Source organism: Palaemon carinicauda, chromosome 1, assembly GCF_036898095.1.
Source record: "Palaemon carinicauda isolate YSFRI2023 chromosome 1, ASM3689809v2, whole genome shotgun sequence".
In the NCBI taxonomy this organism is placed as follows: domain Eukaryota; kingdom Metazoa; phylum Arthropoda; class Malacostraca; order Decapoda; family Palaemonidae; genus Palaemon; species Palaemon carinicauda.
The window spans coordinates 235,032,799-235,055,785 of NC_090725.1; the positions used below are offsets into that span (position 1 = coordinate 235,032,799).

The 22,987-nt window shown below is 38.0% G+C and overlaps 1 protein-coding gene across 1 annotated transcript in view; it reads right to left on the bottom strand.

Annotated features, from left to right (window-relative positions):
• The window catches only part of LOC137638479 (vascular endothelial growth factor receptor kdr-like), a 242,008-nt gene that overhangs the window by 23,059 nt on the left and 195,962 nt on the right, over nucleotides 1-22,987 (bottom strand). The window contains exons 9-11 of the mRNA XM_068370571.1: nucleotides 1,142-1,307; nucleotides 832-962; nucleotides 1-17 (exon numbers count right to left, since the gene is read on the bottom strand). The exon at nucleotides 1-17 is cut by the window's left edge and continues 137 nt beyond it. Coding sequence (XP_068226672.1) covers nucleotides 1-17; nucleotides 832-962; nucleotides 1,142-1,307 — 314 coding nt within the window. The remainder of the gene's footprint in view (nucleotides 18-831; nucleotides 963-1,141; nucleotides 1,308-22,987) is intronic.

The window sequence follows — 22,987 nt, forward strand, 5'->3', positions numbered from 1 at the left end:
AATTGCTCAGGGATGAACTGAGGTAAAAATAAGAATCAATTATTTCATTCACTTCGGTTGCTGAAAGCCCGTCTAGAAATAAGAGAGGAAATTAGAGAATCAAATTGGATATTTGATTCCATGTTAAATTTAGTATTCAATTTACAGTGTATACTCAAGAGTGAGAATTAAGTTCTGAAAATATTCCTAAGTGCTGAACCTTAATAGAACTTTAAGCAGAGCAGAGTTTCATTACATTTCCTTTTAAGAGATTCCCTGGGGGAGAATTATTCTAAGCTTAAGAATGTTGAACATGAAGATATGGTGAATGATTGAATTATATTTAAAAGGAAAATTAAACTAAATACAATATACAGATGAACAGATAAACTTGGGAACATTAATATTTTATTTAGATGTAACACACACACACACACACACACACACATATATATATATATATATATATATATATATATATATATATATAGTATATACATACATATACAGTATATACATACATATACACACACACACATATATATATATATATATATATATATATATATATATATAATATATATGTGTGTGTGTGTGTGTGTGTGTGTGTAAAGTTGCAAACTATTATTCTGTCCTATTGACGTCTTCAGACTAAAAGGAAAGATTCACAGATATATATCTTTCACTTGCCACTCAAAGGGAAAATACTGCTACAGCATCAAAAAGTGAGGAAGGAAAAATTGAGAATATATACATAAAGGGGAAAATTATATGTATCAGTTGCTGTGAGAGAGAACAGATATGGAAGAGAAGGGACAAGAAGATAGAGCATAAAAGCCATTTATTACTTACCCTACTGCTTAGCTGATATATGGGCATTGGAGGAAAACTTTCGACTTCTAAATCCCATGTCGCATTCTCTCCTTTTCCACAAGTGATGTTTTGGGTTATGTTTAAGATCTTTATGAAGGAATCCATGTTCTCTGGAAAATAAACACTAGAATTTGTAGTAGATGAATATGAATCATGTTTTTGTGACTAGTATTCATGAAGTTTTATGTATGAAAATATAACACCATTCATCACAAAATCTAGTAACTTTACGATTCTATGAATATTTTCAAATCTATATTTGTTCTGGATGAAGAGAGAATCAAATTACCTTTAACTATTATGTTTAAGGACTTTTCTGTTGGAAGCCTCCCTTCAACTCTGGCCTTGCAACTGTATGTTCCGCTGTCATCCATAGTGATATTCTCAATGCGGAGATGGCTTGTGTAAAACGGGTAATTATTGAGATTATGATGCTCTGTTCTGTGACTTGTTCTCTGCGAATAAATTCAGAATTTACAAACACACCCAGCCATATACGTATGTATATGTGTGCGTATGTGTATGTAGGTGTTTGTTCAGTTTGATCTCTGTCTCCGTCTATTGCTGACAAAGTTTACGTCACCACTATCACTATCGTATCGAAGAAATGGATCAGTTTGAAAGCTCTCCATCATGGAACACAATTCATTGAAAAACTGAGTTTGACCATTGAATTGTTCGAGCACAATAAATTTTTCTTATAAGAATAAATTGAAATGCAATATTAATTGGTTCCTCACTCAAAGATGCTTCTATTATGGGAATTTTTTTTGCATAAAGTTTATATAAAAATACAGTACGGTACATAAAAGCATATCCAAAAACAAGAAAAACATATTACTAATAGAATAAATAAACAGATATAGAATAAATAAAAATTCAACTGCACTTTCTCTGTAATAAGGAGAGTGGATAGTTTGGGTGGAAAGTTTTGAGGATTATGTGTTAATGTTACTTGGGTAGGCCTAGGTGCATTTTTGGGATTCTTAATTTTTTTTTCTGCCCTTTATATGACTAACTTTGATTCACTTGAGGACCTTATTACTAAATATTGGTCGAGGGAGAATTATTTCTGCCTTCGTTTTAAAATGTTTCTGAGCTGGCTCTATTAGCATTATCAATAAAGAAATAATCAAAGTTTTTTTTTCTACAAAGTCGTGTAAATCGGCCAATTTTGACATTTCCTTTATCAATGAACTAGGAACAGCATGCTTTCCTTCTTCTTCTGAAGGCATCACCTCTTTTTCCATAGTTTGGATATAAAAAAATGCTAAACAATTAAATCAACAACACGATCTATTGGTGGTCTGAAAGAGATGGGAGATGCTCCTAAACTGGCTAAATTGCGTATGTTATAGTTCATACAGGTTCTTTGAAGTTGTTTGACCATCAAATTTTGTTTCGATCTCTACGCCATAAAATGTTTTGATGTTGTTCGATCACCAAACTGTTTTGTGGCGTTCTTTATATATATATATATATATATATATATATATATATATATATATATATATATATATATATATATATATATATATATATATATATATATATATATACATATATATATACTGTATATGTATATATATATATATATATATATATATATATTCATATTTAAATACATATACGTATATATATATATATATATATATATATATATATATATATATATATATATATATATATATATATATATATATATATATATATATATATATATATGTATGTATATATATGTATATATATATATATATATATATATATATATATATATATATATATACACGAGTATATGTATATATATGTGTATGTATATATATATCCAAAATCAAGCCCTTGCTTTCTAGTCTTGGGTAGTGCCAGAGCCTCTGTACCATAGTGTTCCACTGTCTTGGGTCAGAGTTCTCTTGCTTGAGGGTACACTCGGGCACACTTTTCTATCTAATTTCTCTTCCTCTTGTTTTGTTAAAGTTTATATAGTTCATATAGGAGTTATTTATTTTAATGTTACTCTTCTTCAAAATATTTTCTTTTTCCTTTTTCCCTTTCCTCACTGGGCTATTTTCCTTGTTGGAGCCCCTGGGCTTATAGCATCCTGCTTTTCCAACAAGGGATGTAGCTTAGCAAATAATAATAATAATAATAATAATAATAATAATAATAATAATAACAATAATAATATTTGAATTTGTATATATATATATATATATATATATATATATATATATATATATATAATATATATATATATATATAATATATATATAATATATATATATATAATATATAGGCTATATATATAATATATATATATATATATATATATTATATATATATTATATATATGCATATATATGTACAGTATATATATGAATATGTATATAATATGTATATGTATGTATATATATGTGTGTATATATACATATATATATAATATATATATATATATATATATATATATATATATATATATATATATATGTATATGTAAATATATATATGTATATAAACATATATATATGTATATATATATATATATATATATATATATAGGTATGTATACATGTAGATATATATGTATATATACATATATATATATATGTATATATATATACAGTGTATATATATATATATATATATATATATATATATATATATATATATATATATATCCTAATTCATGTATGTAGATGTGTCTTGTACATCAAGGTAAATGAACTCAATATTCATGATTATTCCACAAAAACCTATGTCTCAGCAAGCTATTGTACAAGATTGCATTTTGATAGCAAAGGGAGTTTAGTTGCCTTTTGGCACTCGAGATGACAAGTCCCTCACCTAAGAGGGTAGTTGTGTACGGTGTACTTAAGGACAAACCTTTTGTAATAAATGAAGAAAACATATTCCGTCTCATTATCCGTCTACATGGGTCATATTGGTGTCAGGTGTAAAAATATGTCTGTTTGTGTATGCTGTGAGTGAATTGTTCTTTGAGCCAGTGAAATAAAAGTTCAAGATGCCTAGATACACAAGGACTAACATAGCAGACGCTGCTGCTGCAGGAGATGAGAACGAAGGAGCAGTGGGATATAGCGTTCCTGATGAAGAATATTGACAGGAAATTACAACGCAAGAATAGGAAAATAAGTTAGAAAACTTAGACCAGTTAATGAACAGATTCTTGGTTGAACGAGAAGAGGAGCGGCACGCAACCACAGCATATCCGACGTACATAAACAAAGTTCAAACGCACACAAGTGAAAGTACACATGCACAGCCGAGTGAAGATACGCAAATCGTAGTTCGAAAGTTGCCAGAACTCCAGGCAAGTGTTAGGCCTTTTAATGATCAACGACCTAACAAAAGGTTTCAATCGATTGAAGTGTTTATGAGACTTTGAAGTAGCCACATATTGGTGGTCTGAAAGAGAAAAAGCTATTCAAGTGATTAGATTGCTGAAAGATGCTCCATCAATGCAGGTAATGTGTTGGCTACAAGACAGTTTAAGAAGTTATACTGAAATAAAACGACGTTTAAATGAGAAGTATGCCTTGCCTGATGCAAGAAAGGGAGACATGAAAGAAAATTACAAACCCAAAATACGGGAAGGTGAATCCGTTCTTAGTTTTGCAACTCGCATTTTTCGGGATTGCGATTTGTTTGCTACCCGGAGTGCCAATCTCCCAGAAGGTGATAAATAAAAAAGCAATTGCCCGTAAACATAATCGCAGATTAGTAAATCCGTATTTATGTGGTTATTTGTTCGATGACAATCGCTCATCAGCAGACGTAGTGAGTGTGATACAAAGCATTTTAGACAATTTGCCAGAAGAAAAAATTACTGGGAATAATGGGCCCGATTCTGAGAAGTTGGCAGCCATGAGAAGCAGTCGACATCCGAAGGGGGGTTGAGGTGAGTACAGAGTTAGCAAAGTCTTCAGATGCTAGCAGCGTGGGGAAGAGGGGCACCGACGAGTGGAGTGCCCCACCCAAGGATCCCCGCACTGTTACACTTGTCAGGCCTACAGTCATCTATCTCGAGAGTGCTCAGCAAAAAAAGTCGAGGACGGGCGGCCTGTGGCACACGTACATCTCCCCCCGCCCAACATCCGAGGAAAAGGAAACTGAGGAAGAGGGAGACGAGGGAGTTTGATGGCCCACCACCCCCGCATGACATCACAAGCAGTAGCCGAGGAAGTGGTGACGATGGACGTGGTGACAGAGCAGTCACTGGGAACTCCATCGGTACCCCCGACCTCACCCCCGCAGCACTAGGGAGCAGCAGCATTGCAGCTGAGGTCATTGGCCCATGCCCCATATCTCGTAATGGCAGTCTAGGAATGCTAGCAGTAAGGATTGACCTACCAGATAAATCTATTTGAGCGCTGATCGACAAAGGAGCCAGTGTTTCACTGATTGAAAAAAGATTCTCATCAAACCCACTACAGTCGGCGGCATCCATCGTTCTTGACATGCCAGGAGGAAATAAACTACACATAAACCATACAACAATCGTCAACTTTAAGGTGGGGTCTGTGAAGTTTACACATGATTTTTTTGTCTTGCCCACCTTGGGAATTCCAGGAATCGAGGCTATTTTAGGAATTGATTTTATCTCTAATAATCAAATTTGCATTTTTTGGGGGAAAAGATACAATAACAGTAAAAGCAGGAGGGTACATTTTGTCGACAGAAAGCCATGAGGGGCTAAGTGCATATGTGAGCTCGGAGAGACATATAAGTAAGGTAACAGCTGTACCTGATAGAGGAAAAGTGTTGTCTCCACAGACACTTACGAGCTTATAAGTGACCCCGTGTCGCCCTCTTCCAGAAGGAACCAAGGTCATTGTTAAACCCCATGACAATTGGGCGCAAATAATCATAGAGGACTTGACGGAAATAAAAGAGAAAAGATCTGATATAACGATAGTTAATTTGTCAAATGAAAAACTGGTGTTAGGAAGTGATTCTGTGTGTGAATTAGTTATGTGAAATTGCTTATAATTGGATGTGGGGAGCCACAACTCCAGCCCGCACAGACGAACGCACTCAGAATTTAATTATGCAAGTGTGAAAACTATGTCCGTCAGAATATCAGCCTGTAGTTAGTGACATTGTCAATAGTTATTCCGATGTAATTGCAATTGGAGATGAGTCACGTGGGAGGATTGATCGATTTCCCTTTAGCATTGAAACTGGGCAGGCGGAGCCGATCAGGTCAAGGCCTTATAAGGTACCCATTCATTTCCAGGGAGAGATAGAAAGGGAAATTAATAAATTAAGGGAACAAGGGATAATCGAGGAGAGCGAATCCCCTGGTCTTCTCCAATTGTAGCTGTTAGGAAAAAGGATGGCTCGGTAAGATTGTGTGTTGATTATAGGAAGTTGAATGCAGTCACTAAGGATAATGCAATTCCATTGCCCTTGATCGAAGAATTACTTGAGAAAGTAAATATTTTACAAGTGTTGATTTAAAATCTGGATACTATCAAATACCCATTCAGGAAGACAGTAAATGTAAAACAGCTTTTATAGCTAACGATCAACTATTTCAGTTTAATTTTCTTCCTTTCGGTGTTAAAAATGCTCCAAGTCATTTCTCTAGAGTAATGATGGCAGTTTTGTCTCCCTTAATTGGCCATAATATTCTTGATTATTTAGACGTTATCATAATTACAGGGAAAATGGCTGAAGAACATAATAATATTCATAAAGTTTTAGAAGCAATGCGACGTAATGGTATGAAAATAAATTTGTCAAAGTGCAAATTCTTCTGTAAACACATCGAATTTTTAAGTCACATAATAACCCCAGAAGGTATCCAACCCTGCCCCAGTAAAGTAGTGGCTATTAGAGATTTCCCCAGGCTACGTAACTCTAAGGAGCTGGATTCCTAGGGCTCGCTGGGTATTACCGTAAATTCATAAGAGGTTTTGGAGAGATAACGAGACCCTTAGATGCTTTAAAAACAAAAAGTAATAAATTGGGGAAGGGAAGAAGAAAGGTCCATTAACCATTTGAAAGCTGCCTTAACTAGCAATGAATTACTCGCATATCCTACATTTGTTCGCCCGTTTTTAGAGACAACAGATGCGAGTAGCGTAGCTATTGGCGGCGTCGTTTCTCAACGAGATGATAAAGACAGAGAGCGACCCATTTCTTTTGCTTTCTGGGCGTTAAAAGGGGCAGAAAAGAATTATAGTACATTCGATCGAGAGGCTTTAGCTTTTCTTTGGGTTCTAGAGAGGCATCGGTTCTTTTTATTAGGTTAGTCGATCGAGTTGCAAAGTGATCATCGTCCCTTATGTGATTTGTATTATAAAAATTATTTGACCTCTCGACAAGCGAGATGGATTGAGAGATTGTTAGAGTTTAGTATAAAGGGTTTTCACCACATAGAAGGTAAAGCTAACAAGGTAGCTGATGCTGTCTCTAGAGGTGCAGTAATAGGAGTAACAACTAGGGCACAAGAGAGGAACGAAGAACGTAACCAAAATATTGAAGACTCCCATCAAAATGAGTGTGAATTCTCACGAGGAACAAACGGAACACGTTTGAGAGAGGGAGAGAGTTGCAGATGTTAGAGAGAGAGAGAGAGAGCAGCGAAAGTAAATGTATGTGAGTGACCGAGGACATGACCAGGGGTGTCCAGAATGAATGCCCTGATGATGCAGGTTTGATTGACTTGGGAGGTTGGGACATAAAAGAAGTCCGAGAAGGACAGAAAAAAGAGGAATGGATGGAAAGAGTGCGAGCAGTGATTAAAGGGGAATCTTAGAGTTATCTGTCATTTCTGAATGTGCCTTGTGAGAAGTTTTTTATAGAAAATGATATCTTATATTGTGCTTACGAGAAGAGGGGACAGGAATTTTGTGCAGGGGTAGTTCTTCCTCCCTCTTTAATTAAAGGAGCCATCCACATTGTACATGGAAGTCCGTATGCAGGGCATTTAGGGTTTGATAGAACATTAAGGAAAGCACGTGAATCCTTCTTTTGGTTAGGAATGAAAAAATCTATAGAGAATTATATAAAAGGTTGTCATGCTTGTAACTGTTTCAAAGAACATAAAAACACTGTACCGGAAGCCAGAAAGTGGCCTGTGATTCCTATTAAATTTTATAGAGGGCATATGGATGTAGTAGGACCATTTCCTACTGGGTTAACATAAAATAAGTATATATGTGTATTTGTGGATGCATTTATTTGGTACACTCATACTTACGCAATGTTGGATAAATCTGCAAACTCATTAGCCCACACGCTGTGCTCTTTAATTACTAGGTTTGGTTGCCCGAAAATTTTAATAAGTGATAATGGTCTCGAGTTCATAAATAAGGTGGTGAAATCGGTCAAGGACTTGATGAAAATCGAACACTTTTCAGTGACTGCATATAGCCCTTCAGCAAATGGATTAGTGGAATCGCATAATAGGGAAGTAGTGCGAATTTTACGTTACTTAGTGGCTGAGGACCCTCTTCATTGGCACGCCATGCTTCCTACCGCTGAGCTAGCTTTGAACATTGCGTATAATGCTTCGCTCAGGGACACGCCTTTCTTTTTAGTGTATGGAAAGGATCCTGTGTTACCATATACGGTACTTATTAATTCGCAACAATTGCCAAATCATTCAACTAAGCAACACCGTGTATATTTATTAAATCTATTGAGGAGAGCAATGAACACCACTGAAAGGTTTTTGAAAAGAGCTAATGAAAAACACAGCTCAAAGTATGATGGTCAGTTCAAAACCACACCGGTAAAAGTATTTATGGGCAATCGTGTGTATTTGAAATGATTACAACCTAGGAAACTCAAACTAGAACCAGCATATTTGGATCCCTACCGAGTAAAGATGGTTAAATCTAACACAGTTGTGATACAAAGCATTATTAATAGTGCAGTGTCTGAACACCATCAGGCACATATACATGTGGTGACTGAAGAGGTAGTTTTCAAAAGTGTTCCTCCTTAACCCCGCATACGTGACATTCCTCGAGTTGATACGTAGAATATTTTTTCCTTTGCTGCTGTTGTTGTTTGAACAGACCTCATTTCTTCCTTTGACGTGTTTTAAATAAACTTGATGATAACAATGTGTCCTTATGTTGATGTTTAATGTATAGGTAAAATGTTGTGGTAATTTTGCTGAGTGTGACAATGCGTATAACATTGCTGAGTGAACCTAAAAACAATAAGAGGTTAAATACGTCAGGTGAGATCCATCAGGCGGATGCTGTATTATTCATGTATTTATATGATTCCTGGTTGCTGGGGCCGGGGCAGTTCCAGAATGGCAAGTGGCTGCGGGATTAAAGTTCAGCCTTGAGGATAGGCAGTGTTAGAGAATGTGTAGATGTGAATACCTTATACTTCATGTTATAAGAGAAGGGCGGGAAGATGAATGATTTTCTCGAGAAAAAGGCTAGTGGCCATCGGTTGAAAGTTGCAAGTGCAAGTGTTGTAGTGATTTAAATAAATGGCGAAACGGTGGTGGTGAGTTGTGCTGCGAAATTGTGCCATAAACCCAGACAAGGAAAATCGAGGGATGAACGAATATTTATTCCTACCCCTGTCCCGCCCAAAAAGCCCGTATTGCCCACATCCAGAGGGAAGTTATTGATGAGGTTCTGTAAAACTGATGTTATGATTTTTTTTCACTTTGGGTATTCTGTATTTTAGTTGCAGAGGTCTTAAGAAGAAATGAGTGGAATTATTTATATAGTATTGTGTAAATTTTTACATGCAATACTTCATTTTTAATTTTTTTGTGGAAGATGTGTTACTTTTTTGGGTGATTTCTATATATATATATATATATATATATATATATATATATATATATATGTGTGTATGTATATGTAAATATATATATAAATATATATAATTATGTTGCATTTCTGTTTAGAACATGCCATGCCTATTCCCGGTCGGAGTCTCCTCCATGTATCATACACTAGTGAGGGCAAGTGCGCAGCTCCTCCCGGAGTGAGGAGCTTGTGGGGGGAGTAATGTACTAATTCATATATGTAGATGTGTCTTGTACGTCAAGGTAAATGAACTCAATATTCATGAGTATTCCACAAAAACCTATGTCTCAGCATGTTATTGTACAAGATTGCATTTTGGTAGTGAAGGGAGTTTAGTTGCCTTTGGGCGCTCGAGTTGACAAGTCCCTCACCTGAGAGGGTAGTTGTGTACAGTGTAAGTACGAACAAAGCTTTTGTAATAAATGAATAAACCCCATATTCCATCTCATTATTCATCTACATGGGTCATATATATATAGATAGATATATATATATATACATATATATATATATATATATATATATATATATATATATATATATATATATATATGTATATAAATGTGTATATATATAATTATATATATATTTATATATATGTATATATATATATATATATATATATATATATATATATATATATAGTAATACCTCTACATACGAGTGTCCCAACGTATGAGAAATTTGAGATACGAAGAAAGTTTCGAGCAAATTTTTGCACCGAGATATGAGAAAAATTTAAGATGCGAGGATTTGAGATGGTTCCCTATGCAGTCGTTAGGTGGCCGAGTGTGAGAGAGGCTGTTCACCAAATTGTTTTGTGGCGTTCTTTATATATAAATATATATCTATATATAAATATATATACACACACACACACACACACATATATATATATATATATAGATATATATATATATATATATATATATATATATATATATATATATATATATTTAAATATAGATATATATATATATATATATACATATATATATATATATATATATATATATATATATATACATATATATAAATATATATATATATATATATATATATATATATATATATATTTATATATACATATATATACATATATTATATATATATATATATATATATATATATATATATATATATATATATATATATATATATATATATATATATCATCATACATATATATACCAAAGGCACTTCCCCCAATTTTGGGGGGTACCCGACATCAACAAGAGACAAAAAAAAAAGGGGACCTCTACTCTCTACGTTCCTCCAGCCTAACCAGGGACTCAGCCGAGTTCAGCTGGTACTGCTAGGGTGCCACAGCCCACCCTCCCACATTTCCACCACAGATGAAGCTTCATACTGCTGAGTCCCCTACTGCTGCTACCTCCGCGGTCATCTAAGGCACCGGAGGAAGCAGCAAGGCCTACCGGAACTGCGTCACAATCGCTCGCCATTCATTCCTATTTCTAGCATGCTTTCTTGCCTCTCTCACATCTATCCTCCTATCACCCAGAGCTTTCTTCACACCATCCATCCACCCAAACCTTGGCCTTCCTCTTGTACTTCTCCCATCAACTCTTGCATTCATCACCTTCTTTAGCAGACAGCCATTTTCCATTCTCTCAACATGGCCAAACCACCTCAACACATTCATATCCACTCTAGCCGCTAACTCATTTCTTACACCCATTCTCACCCTCACCACTTCGTTCCTAACCCTATCTACTCGAGATACACCAGTCATACTCCTCAGACACTTCATCTCAAACACATTCAATTTCTGTCTCTCCATCACTTTCATTCCCCACAACTCCGATCCATACATCACAGTTGGTACAATCACTTTCTCATATAGAACTCTCTTTACATTCATACCCAACCCTCTATTTTTTACTACTCCCTTAACTGCCCCCAACACTTTGCAACCTTCATTCACTCTCTGACGTACATCTGCTTCCACTCCACCATTTGCTGCAACAACAGACCCCAAGTACTTAAACTGATCCACCTCCTCAAGTAACTCTCCATTCAACATGTCATTCAACCTTGCACCACCTTCCCTTCTCGTACATCTCATAACCTTACTCTTACCCACATTAACTCTCAACTTCCTTCTCTCACACACCCTTCCAAATTCTGTCACTAGTCGGTCAAGCTTCTCTTCTGTGTCTGCTACCAGTACAGTATCATCCGCAAACAACAACTGATTTACCTCCCATTCATGATCATTCTCGCCTACCAGTGTTAATCCTCGTCCAAGCACTCGAGCATTTACCTCTCTCACCACTCCATCAACATATAAGTTAAACAACCACGGCGACATCACACATCCCTGTCTCAGCCCCACTCTCACCGGAAACCAATCCCTCACTTCATTTCCTATTCTAACACATGCTTTACTACCTTTGTAGAAACTTTTCACTGCTTGCAACAACCTTCCACCAACTCCATATAACCTCATCACATTCCACATTGCTTCCCTATCAACTCTATCATATGCTTTTTCCAGATCCATAAACGCAACATACACCTCCTCACCTTTTGCTAAATATTTCTCGCATATCTGCCTAACTGTAAAAATCTGATTCATACAACCCCTACCTCTTCTAAAACCACCCTGTACTTCCAAGAATGCATTCTCTGTTTTATCCTTAATCCTATTAATCAGTACTCTACCATACACTTTTCCAACTACACTCAACAAACTAATACCTCTTGAATTACCACACTCATGCACATCTCCCTTACCCCTATATAGTGGTACAATACATGCACAGACCCAATCTACTGGTACCATTGACAACACAAAACACACATTAAACAATCTCACCAACCATTCAAGTACAGTCACACCCCCTTCCTTCAACATCTCAGCTTTCACACCATCCATAACAGATGCTTTTCCTACTCTCGTTTCATCTAGTGCTCTCCTCACTTCCTCTATTGTAATCTCTCTCTCTCATTCTCATCTCCCATCACTGGCACCTCAACACCTGCAACAGCAATTATATCTGCCTTCCTATTATCCTCAACATTCAGCAAACTTTCAAAATATTCCGCCCACCTTTTCCTTGCCTCCTCTCCTTTTAACAACCTTCCATTTCCATCTTTCACTCTCTTCAATTCTTGCGCCGGCCTTCCTTACTCTCTTCACTTCTTTCCAAAACTTCTTATTCTCTTCATATGACTGACCCAGTCCCTGACCCCACCTCAGGTCAGCTGCCCTCTTTGCCTCACGTACCTTGCGCTTTACTTTCACCTTTTTCTCTCTATATTTTTCATACTTCTCTATACTATTACTCTGCAGCCATTCTTCAAAAGCCCTCTTTTTCTCTTCCACTTTTACCTTCACTCCTTCATTCCACCATTCACTGCCCTTCCTCATGCTGCCTCCAACAACCTTCTTGCCACATACATCACTTGCAATCCCAACAAAATTTTCTTTTGCTAACTTCTACTCCTCTAAATTACCAGTTTCTCTTACTCTCACCTCGTCATATGCCATTTTCAACCTTTCCTGATATTTACTTTTTACCCCCGGTTTTATTAGCTCTTCAACCCTCACTAGCTCCCTTTTACATCCACCTACACAATTCCCCCACTCTTTTGCTACAACTAATTTTCCTTCCACCAAAAAATGATCAGACATACCGTTAGCCATACCCCTAATGAATGAATGAATGATTTTAAAGTTTTCAGGCATCCTGACATCTAAGGTCATTGACGCCGGTAACATTTAATTCATGTATACAAAAATAAAAAATAAAAATAAAAATTAAATAGTATTCAATTAAAATCATAAAAATTGAATGTCATAAAAGTTAAATATTTTTCAGAAGACCTGCTTCTGAAATAAATCTAAAAATGCCACTTGCATGGTAGGACACATCATTTCCAAGAATCTTGGTAAGGATGAACCTGCAACCCTCACCTCGAGCCTCAAACAAATATCTATTCCGCAAGTTGTTATAATTGGGGCATTCGGTCAACAAATGCCTTACTGTTAGAGGTACTAAACAGTCATCACAATACGGTTGGTGTTGGCCCTTCAGCAGAAACTCGTGTGTCAACCGAGTGTGACCAATACGGAGACGACAAAGAGACGTCTGCCATTTTCGGGGCATCATATTATACCTCCAAGGAGATATGTCATTTGTTATCTCTCGCATTTTATTGCCATCTTGACTATCCCATTGCTGTTGCCATTTATTGCAAACCAAGTTCTTGAAGTCAGGTAAGAAATCATTACAGGCAATGGGATACCTTCTTGGCAGCAACTCGGATACAGCCTCCTTAGCCAGTGAATCTGCCTTCTCATTCCCAGACACACCTACATGTGCTGGAACCCAACAAAATTGAACTGTTATACCTCTCCGTCCAATAATAAAAAGCCATTCTAAAATCTTTAAAACTAGAGGGTTATTAGAATTAAAAACTTCCATAGCTTGAAGGACACTCCTTGCATCACTAAAAATTGTAAAATTACCCTCCTTCTCCAACGCTATTTTCTCAATAGCGGTTAATATGCCAGTAAATATGGAAGCGGTCAGAGGAAGTGCACCTCTACAATTAAAACCATTACTATGTACTCCAAATCCAACGCCAGCATCAGATTTGGAGCCATCAGTATAGATAAAAGTTGATCCTCTATGTTCTTTAACATGTTCATTAAAAAGAGACCTGGCTTCTAGGTCTGACATATTCTTCTTATCTCCAATAAAATATTTACAAAAAGATATCTCTGGTAACTTCCATGGGGGCGTTGATGATACCTTGAATGGAAGTACCTTATTTCTAATTATATCCAGACTATTTAATAATCGTTTCACCCGAAAGCCATAAGGTTGAGGAGATTTTGGGTGCAACTCAAAGTATGATGCGTGTCTTACAAGGCTTGCAGTCTGAAAGGCTAGAGAGTTAGGGAGTCTTTGCAATCTAAACCAATACCGAAGAACGGAAGACATTCGGTAAAGGTCTAGAGGTAACTCTCCAGCATTAACAAGGAGACTTGGGATAGGCAAGGTTTTAAAAGCTCCAGTAGACAATCTAATACCTGCATGATGTATCGAGTCTAATATTCTTAACCGGCTTGAGGTGGCTGAAGAATATACCTCGCAACCATAACTAATTTTGGAAAAAATCAAGGCCTTGTATAATTTTAAAATAGTATTGCGGTCTGCCCCCCATGATGTATGGGACAATACTTTTAAGATATTCAAAGCTTCAACACATTTAGCTTTTAATGCTTTTAAGTGAGAAACCCATGTAAACCTACAATCAAATATCAAACCTAAAAATTTAGCTTCTCTTGCACATGGTATCCGTTGACCTTTAATGTATATATCCGGGTCTGGATGTACTCCCCGGATACGACAAAAATGGACAATGGTAGTTTTACTTGTCGAGAACTTAAATCCATTCATGTCAGCCCACTGGATAATTTTATCAATAGAGAGTTGAATTTTTCTCTCAACCATTGCCATTTTAGTGCCAGCAAATGATATTGAGAGATCATCCACAAATAATGTTGAGAGAACATCCTGGGGAATGGCTGAGGATATCCCATTAATTGCTAGTGCAAAAAGGGTTACACTCAGCACACTACCCTGAGGAACTCCTTCTTCCTGGCACTTACTCTCTGATAGAGTTTCCCCCACTCTCACTTGAAAAACTCTACGTGAAAGAAATGCCTGAATAAATAGTGGCAGCTCTCCTCTCAATCCCAATTCATGAATGGTTTTAAGAATACCATATCTCCATGTGGTATCATATGCCTTTTCAAGGTCAAAAAATACTGTAACATGGTGCTGTTTGGAAGCAAAGGCTTCACAAATAGAAGACTCTAGTCGTATCAACACATCAGTCGTTGAGTGCATTTTTCGGAATCCACGTTGAATCGGTGATAAAATACCTTTCTTTTCAAGGTACCACATCAGCCTTGCATTGACCATCTTCTCCATGATTTTACATAAACAAGATGTAAATGCAATAGGACGATAGTTTGCTGCTAAAAACTTGTCTTTACCGGGTTTTAAAAAGGCTAAAATAATGGCTAGTTCCCAAACACTTGGGTAACTATGATCATGCCATATTCTATTAATAATACTTAAAATAAATAGCTTTGTATTAAAATTTACATGTTTAATCATTGCATATGGAATTCCATCGGGTCCAGGGGCTGTATCATTGCAATGAGCAAGTGCAGAATCAAATTCTCTTTCAGTGAAAGGAGAATTATACGACTCTTCCCTTCTTGTTGCAAAATTTAAAATTTTCTTTTCTTCAGTGCTCCTATACTGGTGACCAGGGGCTCCTTCATACTCGCTGGATACATTTGAAAAATGATTAGCCAGGGCATTGCTAACATCATTTGCTTCGGTTACATACTGACCATTCACCTTCAACACTGGTGGTGGGTTGGGGGTGAATTTGCCAGCTATCTTTTTTACTTTCCTCCACACAGCAGATGGTGGTGTTCTACTGTTAATGGAGGAAACAAAAGACATCCATGACTGGCGCCTTGCTTCTTTCATGGCACGACGGAACTGTGCTCTACATTTCTTGTACATAATTAAATTCTCATCAGTTCGGAGTCTACGCAATCATGTTAGAGATCTTCTTGTGGCTCTGTGGAGGGCAGTTAGTTCTGAAGACCACCACGGGACTGGTCGTCGTTTGAATAACCCTGTTGTTTTGGGAATTGAATTGACTCCTGCTGTATGGAGAGTTCCATTCAGTAAGTCTATGGCATCATCGATATTTTCAACCTGTTCAGCATCCCCCTCAATTTCGCTTAGCTCACGAAACTTTTCCCAGTCCGCCTTGTCAAGATTCCATCGTGGCGATCTCTGTAAAGGTGGACCATTGTTGGTGTTTATAATGATTGGTGCATGATCACTAGTATGCCAATCATCTAATGTCCTTCAATCAAAATCAAGAAGACAGTTAGAGCTTGCAATTGAAAGGTCAATGCATGACAAGGTACCTGTCTGAACATGGAAGTGTGTGGGCTCTCCTGTATTAAGGAGTCCCACATCCTCATTCTCCACAATTGATGAGATAATATTGCCCCTTGTGTTTGCTAGAATATCACCCCATAAAGGATGTCTACCATTCATATCTCCCAGTAAGAGAAATGGTTGAGGGAGTTGTTGAATGACCTCTGCTAAGTCATCATATAAAATAATATCATTTGGAGGTAAGTACAGAGAGCAAATTGTATATTTTCTCCCTATATCAATTTGTACAACAACTGCCTGCAGGGTTGTACGTATAGACATAGGTATTTGGGGAACATCTCGACGAATGTATACAAGACTTCCGCCATGGCTTCCTGCTTGTTGATTATATGGTGTTCTATAGCTAACATACTCTCGAGGACTAGGAGTGTTAGAATCAAGCATACTTTCCTGTAGACATACAATTATGGGGGAATACTCATGAATTAGGAGCTTAAGTTCTTCATATTTCGCCCTCAAACCCTGACAGTTCCATTGCAAAATGGAGGAGAAAACTATGGATTATTTCTGGAAGACATCTTGGATGAGGTCTTCCCATTAGCAGCTTTTAATCTAACATTATTACCTGTAGGTTTCTTCAGAGGTGGTCTTGTTATAATGGGTTTTATGTTTGTGTTTTTCTTTGTATCCTTTTGATATATTTGTTGAGGTGGATGGTGGACCTCAACTTGAATTTCTGATTTATTCAGTTTATCTTCTGGTCCATTAGAAACATCAACAGACAAAACATCAAATTTATTTGATGTCATAACCTTGACGTTTCTAATGGAGGGTGGAGAGAGAGATGGAGGTCTCTCTCTTTTCCTATTTATCAGTGGTGAGGATTTACCAGGTTTTTGCACCTTCCCTACCACAGGTGCACCTGGTAACTTTGTTTCGGGTGGAACTTCCATCAAATCAGGCAAGGACATGGCCTGAGAGAGGTTAGTACTATTGTTGGTAATGGGGGATGAAGTTTGTATAGAAGTGGGCAGTGTTGCAGTTTTAATACACAGTGGTAAAGCCTTGGAAGGCAATATGCTTACCTTGTCAGGTAAAACTCTACTATCATTAGATGATGTGTTTCCTTTTTGGGAATTACTGGCAGCACTATGTGGGTTCGATGTCTCCTGTGGTATATTTTCTCTTGATTTCAGTGCATTTGCATAGCTGTTTGGTTTTTTCAGTAGTCTTTTGGCATGTCCTACACTTATGTGTTCTACACTGGATTTGTTGAGGGCTGCTTCTTCAAACTTATAAATCTCGCAGCTCCTGTCAGTGGATTTATGGTTTGAATTGCAATTCAAACAGCTGGGCTCAAGTGTACACTCTCCATGATAGGGACTGGCACAGATGCTACACATTTTTTCATTTTTACAAACTTTAGAAGGATGTCCAAATTTGAAACATTTGAAGCATTGTAAGGGCTTTTGTATAAAAGGTCGAACTTTTATTCTTTCATTTTCAATATTGATGTGGAAAGGCACATCAGCATCCTGGAAAGTAAGGATAATCATTGACGTCCCAGGAATCTTATGGACTTTCCACACTGTTAATGGGCACATGGCTAGTATTTCCTCTTCTGTAAATTCGTAAAGATCTTTATTGAAGACTACTCCCCTTCCGTGACTAAAGTTTAGGTGGGGTTTGACATCTAACATATCCTCATCACTGTTTGTCGTAAGGTTAGACAGTATTACTGATTGCGTGAATGATTTAGCATGGATTAGGAAGCTATTTTTCCCGAAGCGAGATATATCACCTGGTGCAATGGTTTCTACCTTTTTCTGAATTAGTTTGCTAATTTTAAAATAATTCCCATTACTCCCTTTAGGCTCGGCAACAAGCCACATTGGTGGTTTTGGCTTTCTTTGGGGGAGCATAGTTAAATCGATATCTTTCTCAAACCAGTCAGCAGGTCTATATACATCCAAACTGTTTGGTATCTTATCACATAGGGCACCCATGACATTTAGGTTATTAATTTTGATATCATTGATGTTACATATTGCATTGAATGCTTCTTCATGATTATTATAAGTTATCCATGAATGCCATTTTTCATTTTCAAGTTTCATTCTAATTTCTTTTATCACTCCATAGCATCTAAATGCTTTATATATCATATCATAATCAGTATTTATTGGAATTTGGGTAACATGAAGGATTCTTAGTTTCCCTTTGTTACCCGACTTAATTGGTTTTGAAACATTAGTAGAGGGGTCCTTTTTTGTTCCTAAGTCGTCAACAGAATTTTCCTTAATTGAATTAGCAGAGGTCGTCAACAGTGCCGGGGGAGAGTCAGCGTATCCAGGGGATGAGGGTTCATTGCTTAAAGAATCCATTAGATGAGAGAGAGAGAAAAGGGTTACTTAGATGTACCTGCTCGAGAATGTTAGGCCATCACACGCCAGAAAGGAAATTTGCACTTTCCACTATCGGCACAATGAGAGTATACTTCCCAGATGGTCCACTCCATACCCTACCCGAAGGATAGCATCAAAACAGATATAGAGGCACAGGTGTAAGCTGAACCCGCCTGTTAGGACTGAGACCAAGAAATTATGGAATCATCCTCCCCATATCTGTAATGACGGGCTTCCGGCCAAAAGCCGAGAGTCCTACCCCAAGCATTGGATCCCCCTGGATTCCGAAGACCCAACACTTGAGAATAGTTCCGCTAAAAAGGTCCAAACCATCTTCGGGATGGCTGAAATCATCCAGTACTCTCACATATAGCTTTGAATGCAAACACCTCCTCCCACTCATCAAAGCAGGCAGCAATATAGGATGTATGAACATCCACGCCGGGGCTACAATGGATGAGAAACATCCAAGCCATAGGAAAGAAAAAAAAATAATAAATATATATGTACATAATATATACACATATATAATGAGGGAAATTTTTCTCATTGAGTTTGGAAAGCAAGACAAAAGAAAGTTTATGAAATTAGGATAAGGTCGAAGTAATATTGAGAAAAAGAAAAAGGTGAAAGAGAGAAATTTAGATTCAAACTGGGGGAGTAATTTCCCCAAGTTCGAGAGCCCTCTTGCCCGTCACCAAGTTTCAGCACGGGAGTGAAATGCCGTGCTGAAGCTCAATGACTTCATCAAGGCATTCTCTCATTAAGAGGGCCATACCCCTAAACACGTGCACGTCTTTCAATCTTCCAAACATTCTTTTAGTTATGAACACATAAACCATTAATGCCCTATATATATATATATATATATATATATATATATATATATATATATATATATATATATATATATACACATATACATATATATACTGTATATACATATATACACACACACACACATATATATATATATATATATGTATACTGAATATTTTTGGGCTCAGGCCATGTCATCCTGATGGAAGTTCCTTCTTAGTAGTTTCCTAGGTTATGTTCAACTACAGTGATATATCCCAGAGAATTTTACTAAAGGTATCCTTAATTCTAACTCCTGGCGTGAGTATCCCTTGTATTATCTTATAGGGATATCGCATAAGATCAGAGGACGTATTCTTGACACGCCACATAGCTATCTACACCTCTAATAGCGTTTACGCTTCGAGAGGGGAAGGCGGCAAGAATTGTAGGAGAGCCTTTATTAAGGCAACACTCCTACTCGTACTGTGATTGAGCGCCAGCACGACACCGTGTGGCGCCATCTTGTCATTCTTTCTCATGTACCGCTCCTACTTGGTGTTTATCCCGTGTACCTCTCGCTATTTTGGATTGTAATTTTGCTATGATGTCTTCACCGGCCTCATCTGCCTCTGGAAAGTTGAGTACTATCTTTATTTTGTATAAATGTAAGCTCTTGCCAGTTTTTTCCTCAAATAAGTTCATAATTAACGTAACAAGAGCTGTTGCCCAGCCGGATGGCGTCTTGGACGCGGTCGTTCTTTGCATGTGCATTTAGTTAGCCAGAACGACTTTCCCGGCATATTTCGCTTTAATAAATATTAGCTATTTAGCAAATTAGCTAAGAATTCTTATATTATGCCCTTGTTTTCGTGGATTTGGCAATTTTATTACCGAGCCCCACGAGTGCTAGGCTTCCTAACCTAGGCACCCACACACTTCATGCATGATATAACCTTCCTGGTAAAGTTTTATTAAAGCTCAGGCAATATTTTATACAATTAAGATATTACTGTATAAATTTTCCCCTTCCAAGATAGTATACGAGAGTGTTTCGGTGACCGATTCTCACTGCGCCTAGGCTACTAGCCTAGGGGCTCTAGTATACTTTCATACATGTTCCCAATTGCCCTTGTATCATCTTTTAAGTGGAGGCTGACACCTCCTATGCCTTTTAAGTCGATACATATCTCCCTGTGAGATTTAAGAGCGATTCCTCTTCCCTCTGACTAGCCTAGGCCAACCCTAGTCGGCTTTGCCGTGAATTTTATTCAAGAAAATCTAGACTGGGGTGTTTCCGTTCCTTTCCCTCAACTGCTGAGTCGGTTTTGAGTTTAGGACGGGACATCAGAGTATTTGTCTGTGATCGGTGGCCGCCTGGCTTGGTGAACTGACTTCCTAAGTCAGGTTAGGCTACCAATGCAGGAGGCTAGACCTCCCTAGGCCATCCCCTGGAGGCGTTATATGATAATGCCTCTTCCCCATGGCCTAGCAGACAGTTCTGTGCTGACAGATCCTAAGCCGAACAATTGAATTCTTCCCTTGCTTAAGGTCTACGACACTAGATTCTGTTCCTCCATTGAGACAGCGGCCTGGGTGCCACCTTCTCACTCTATCAGACTAAGCCAATCTAGAGAATTGAATTCCCTGTCCCCTAAGGTTGTTTTTCCTCTGGATCAGAATCTTTTAGGTTAGGTAGGACCTACTAGGTACTACCTCACCTACAGGACCCTTGCCCCTCCCCTGCTGTCCTTTAGTGTTGGCCTAGCCTTCACACATCCTGGCCATCATTTTACAATCGACCCTAAGGGTAGATTGCGGGATTGGCTCGGGTTCTCTGTTGGCCGTCGACTGAGTCGGCTGCCGGCAGGGATCCCCCTATCCTATCGAGTGTTCTTCAGTCCTCCCTTGGACTGCCTTCCATGGCCCCACTAACTGATACTGAGGGGCTATGGTTGGATAGAAGCCCGAATATAATTCCCCCTTCCATATGAACCCTCATTTCCGATGGAGGTCTGCAAGGCTGAGCCTTTGCTTCCCCTCCCATCCATGCTTTCTCTCTTTCTTACCATCTACCCTGGGCCAGCTGCCGGCGCCTTAGATCCGCCGGCAGCCAACACGGACGGCGGGTCACCGTCAGGTTGCTCTGGATTGCCGTTGACCGGTGACCCAGCGACAGCCGGCACATACCGACTGCCTGCCGGCAACTATGCTGACTGCCGACAGCCGGTCGACCAATTGTCTGACGACATATCCTCTCGCCGGCCGCCGCCGCCGGATCCGCCTTCATATACTAATCCCTGACGCCCTTTACCTAAGAAGGCAGTATACCTTCAATAGCCCAGGGTAATACCGGCGTATGCCGGCAGGCACTACAGTACTGGCTGCGGAGTGGTCATAGTCACTGCGATATTGATTATTCCGCACAACGCATACCACTGTGCGATCTGTGCTGTAGCCCATACATTTTTTCCAACCTACAAGGTGCTCCATGGGCAGCCTATTGTGAGACTGCTACACCAAGAGAGCGATTCTCTCTTGCTTAGATAATGATCAATGATCATTTTATTCGATCCCCAATATTGAACCTTAGAAGACGGTGTCAAAAATTACACTTTATATCCAAAGGATAATTATCTTCTCCTAATAATTCGACTTAGAATTTAGAATTCAATATTGAAGTAGGTCATAGCAATTGGCTGGACAGGAAACACATGTGGGTGTCTTTCCTCTTTCCCTCCTAGCTTACCTATCCTAAGCTAAACAATATAAATAACATTGTATGATGAAATTATGAGATATTTCACCGAATACTCATCTGCTTTTCTTTTCTTTACAGGAAGAGCATCCCGAGTGCGGGAACCATTTCTGCAAAGTCCGCAGTAAGAGCTTCTGCGGCCATGATATGTGCAAAACCCACGCGCGCTGCGCAACTACAAAGGGCACTGTTAAGTATTGGGACCCCCAGGTACGTGACGTTTGTTCCAAACTGTTTACTGAGGCTTTTGAGGATCAAAAGTCTACTGAGTCAAGGGATGCAGCAAGAGAGATGCTGCGAAAATGGGTCAGGGGCTTCCAGAAGAACACCACTGGCCCATACCTGCCTAACGAAAGGATGAGGGCTTGTTTGTTTCCTAGGGCATCTTTGGATGCA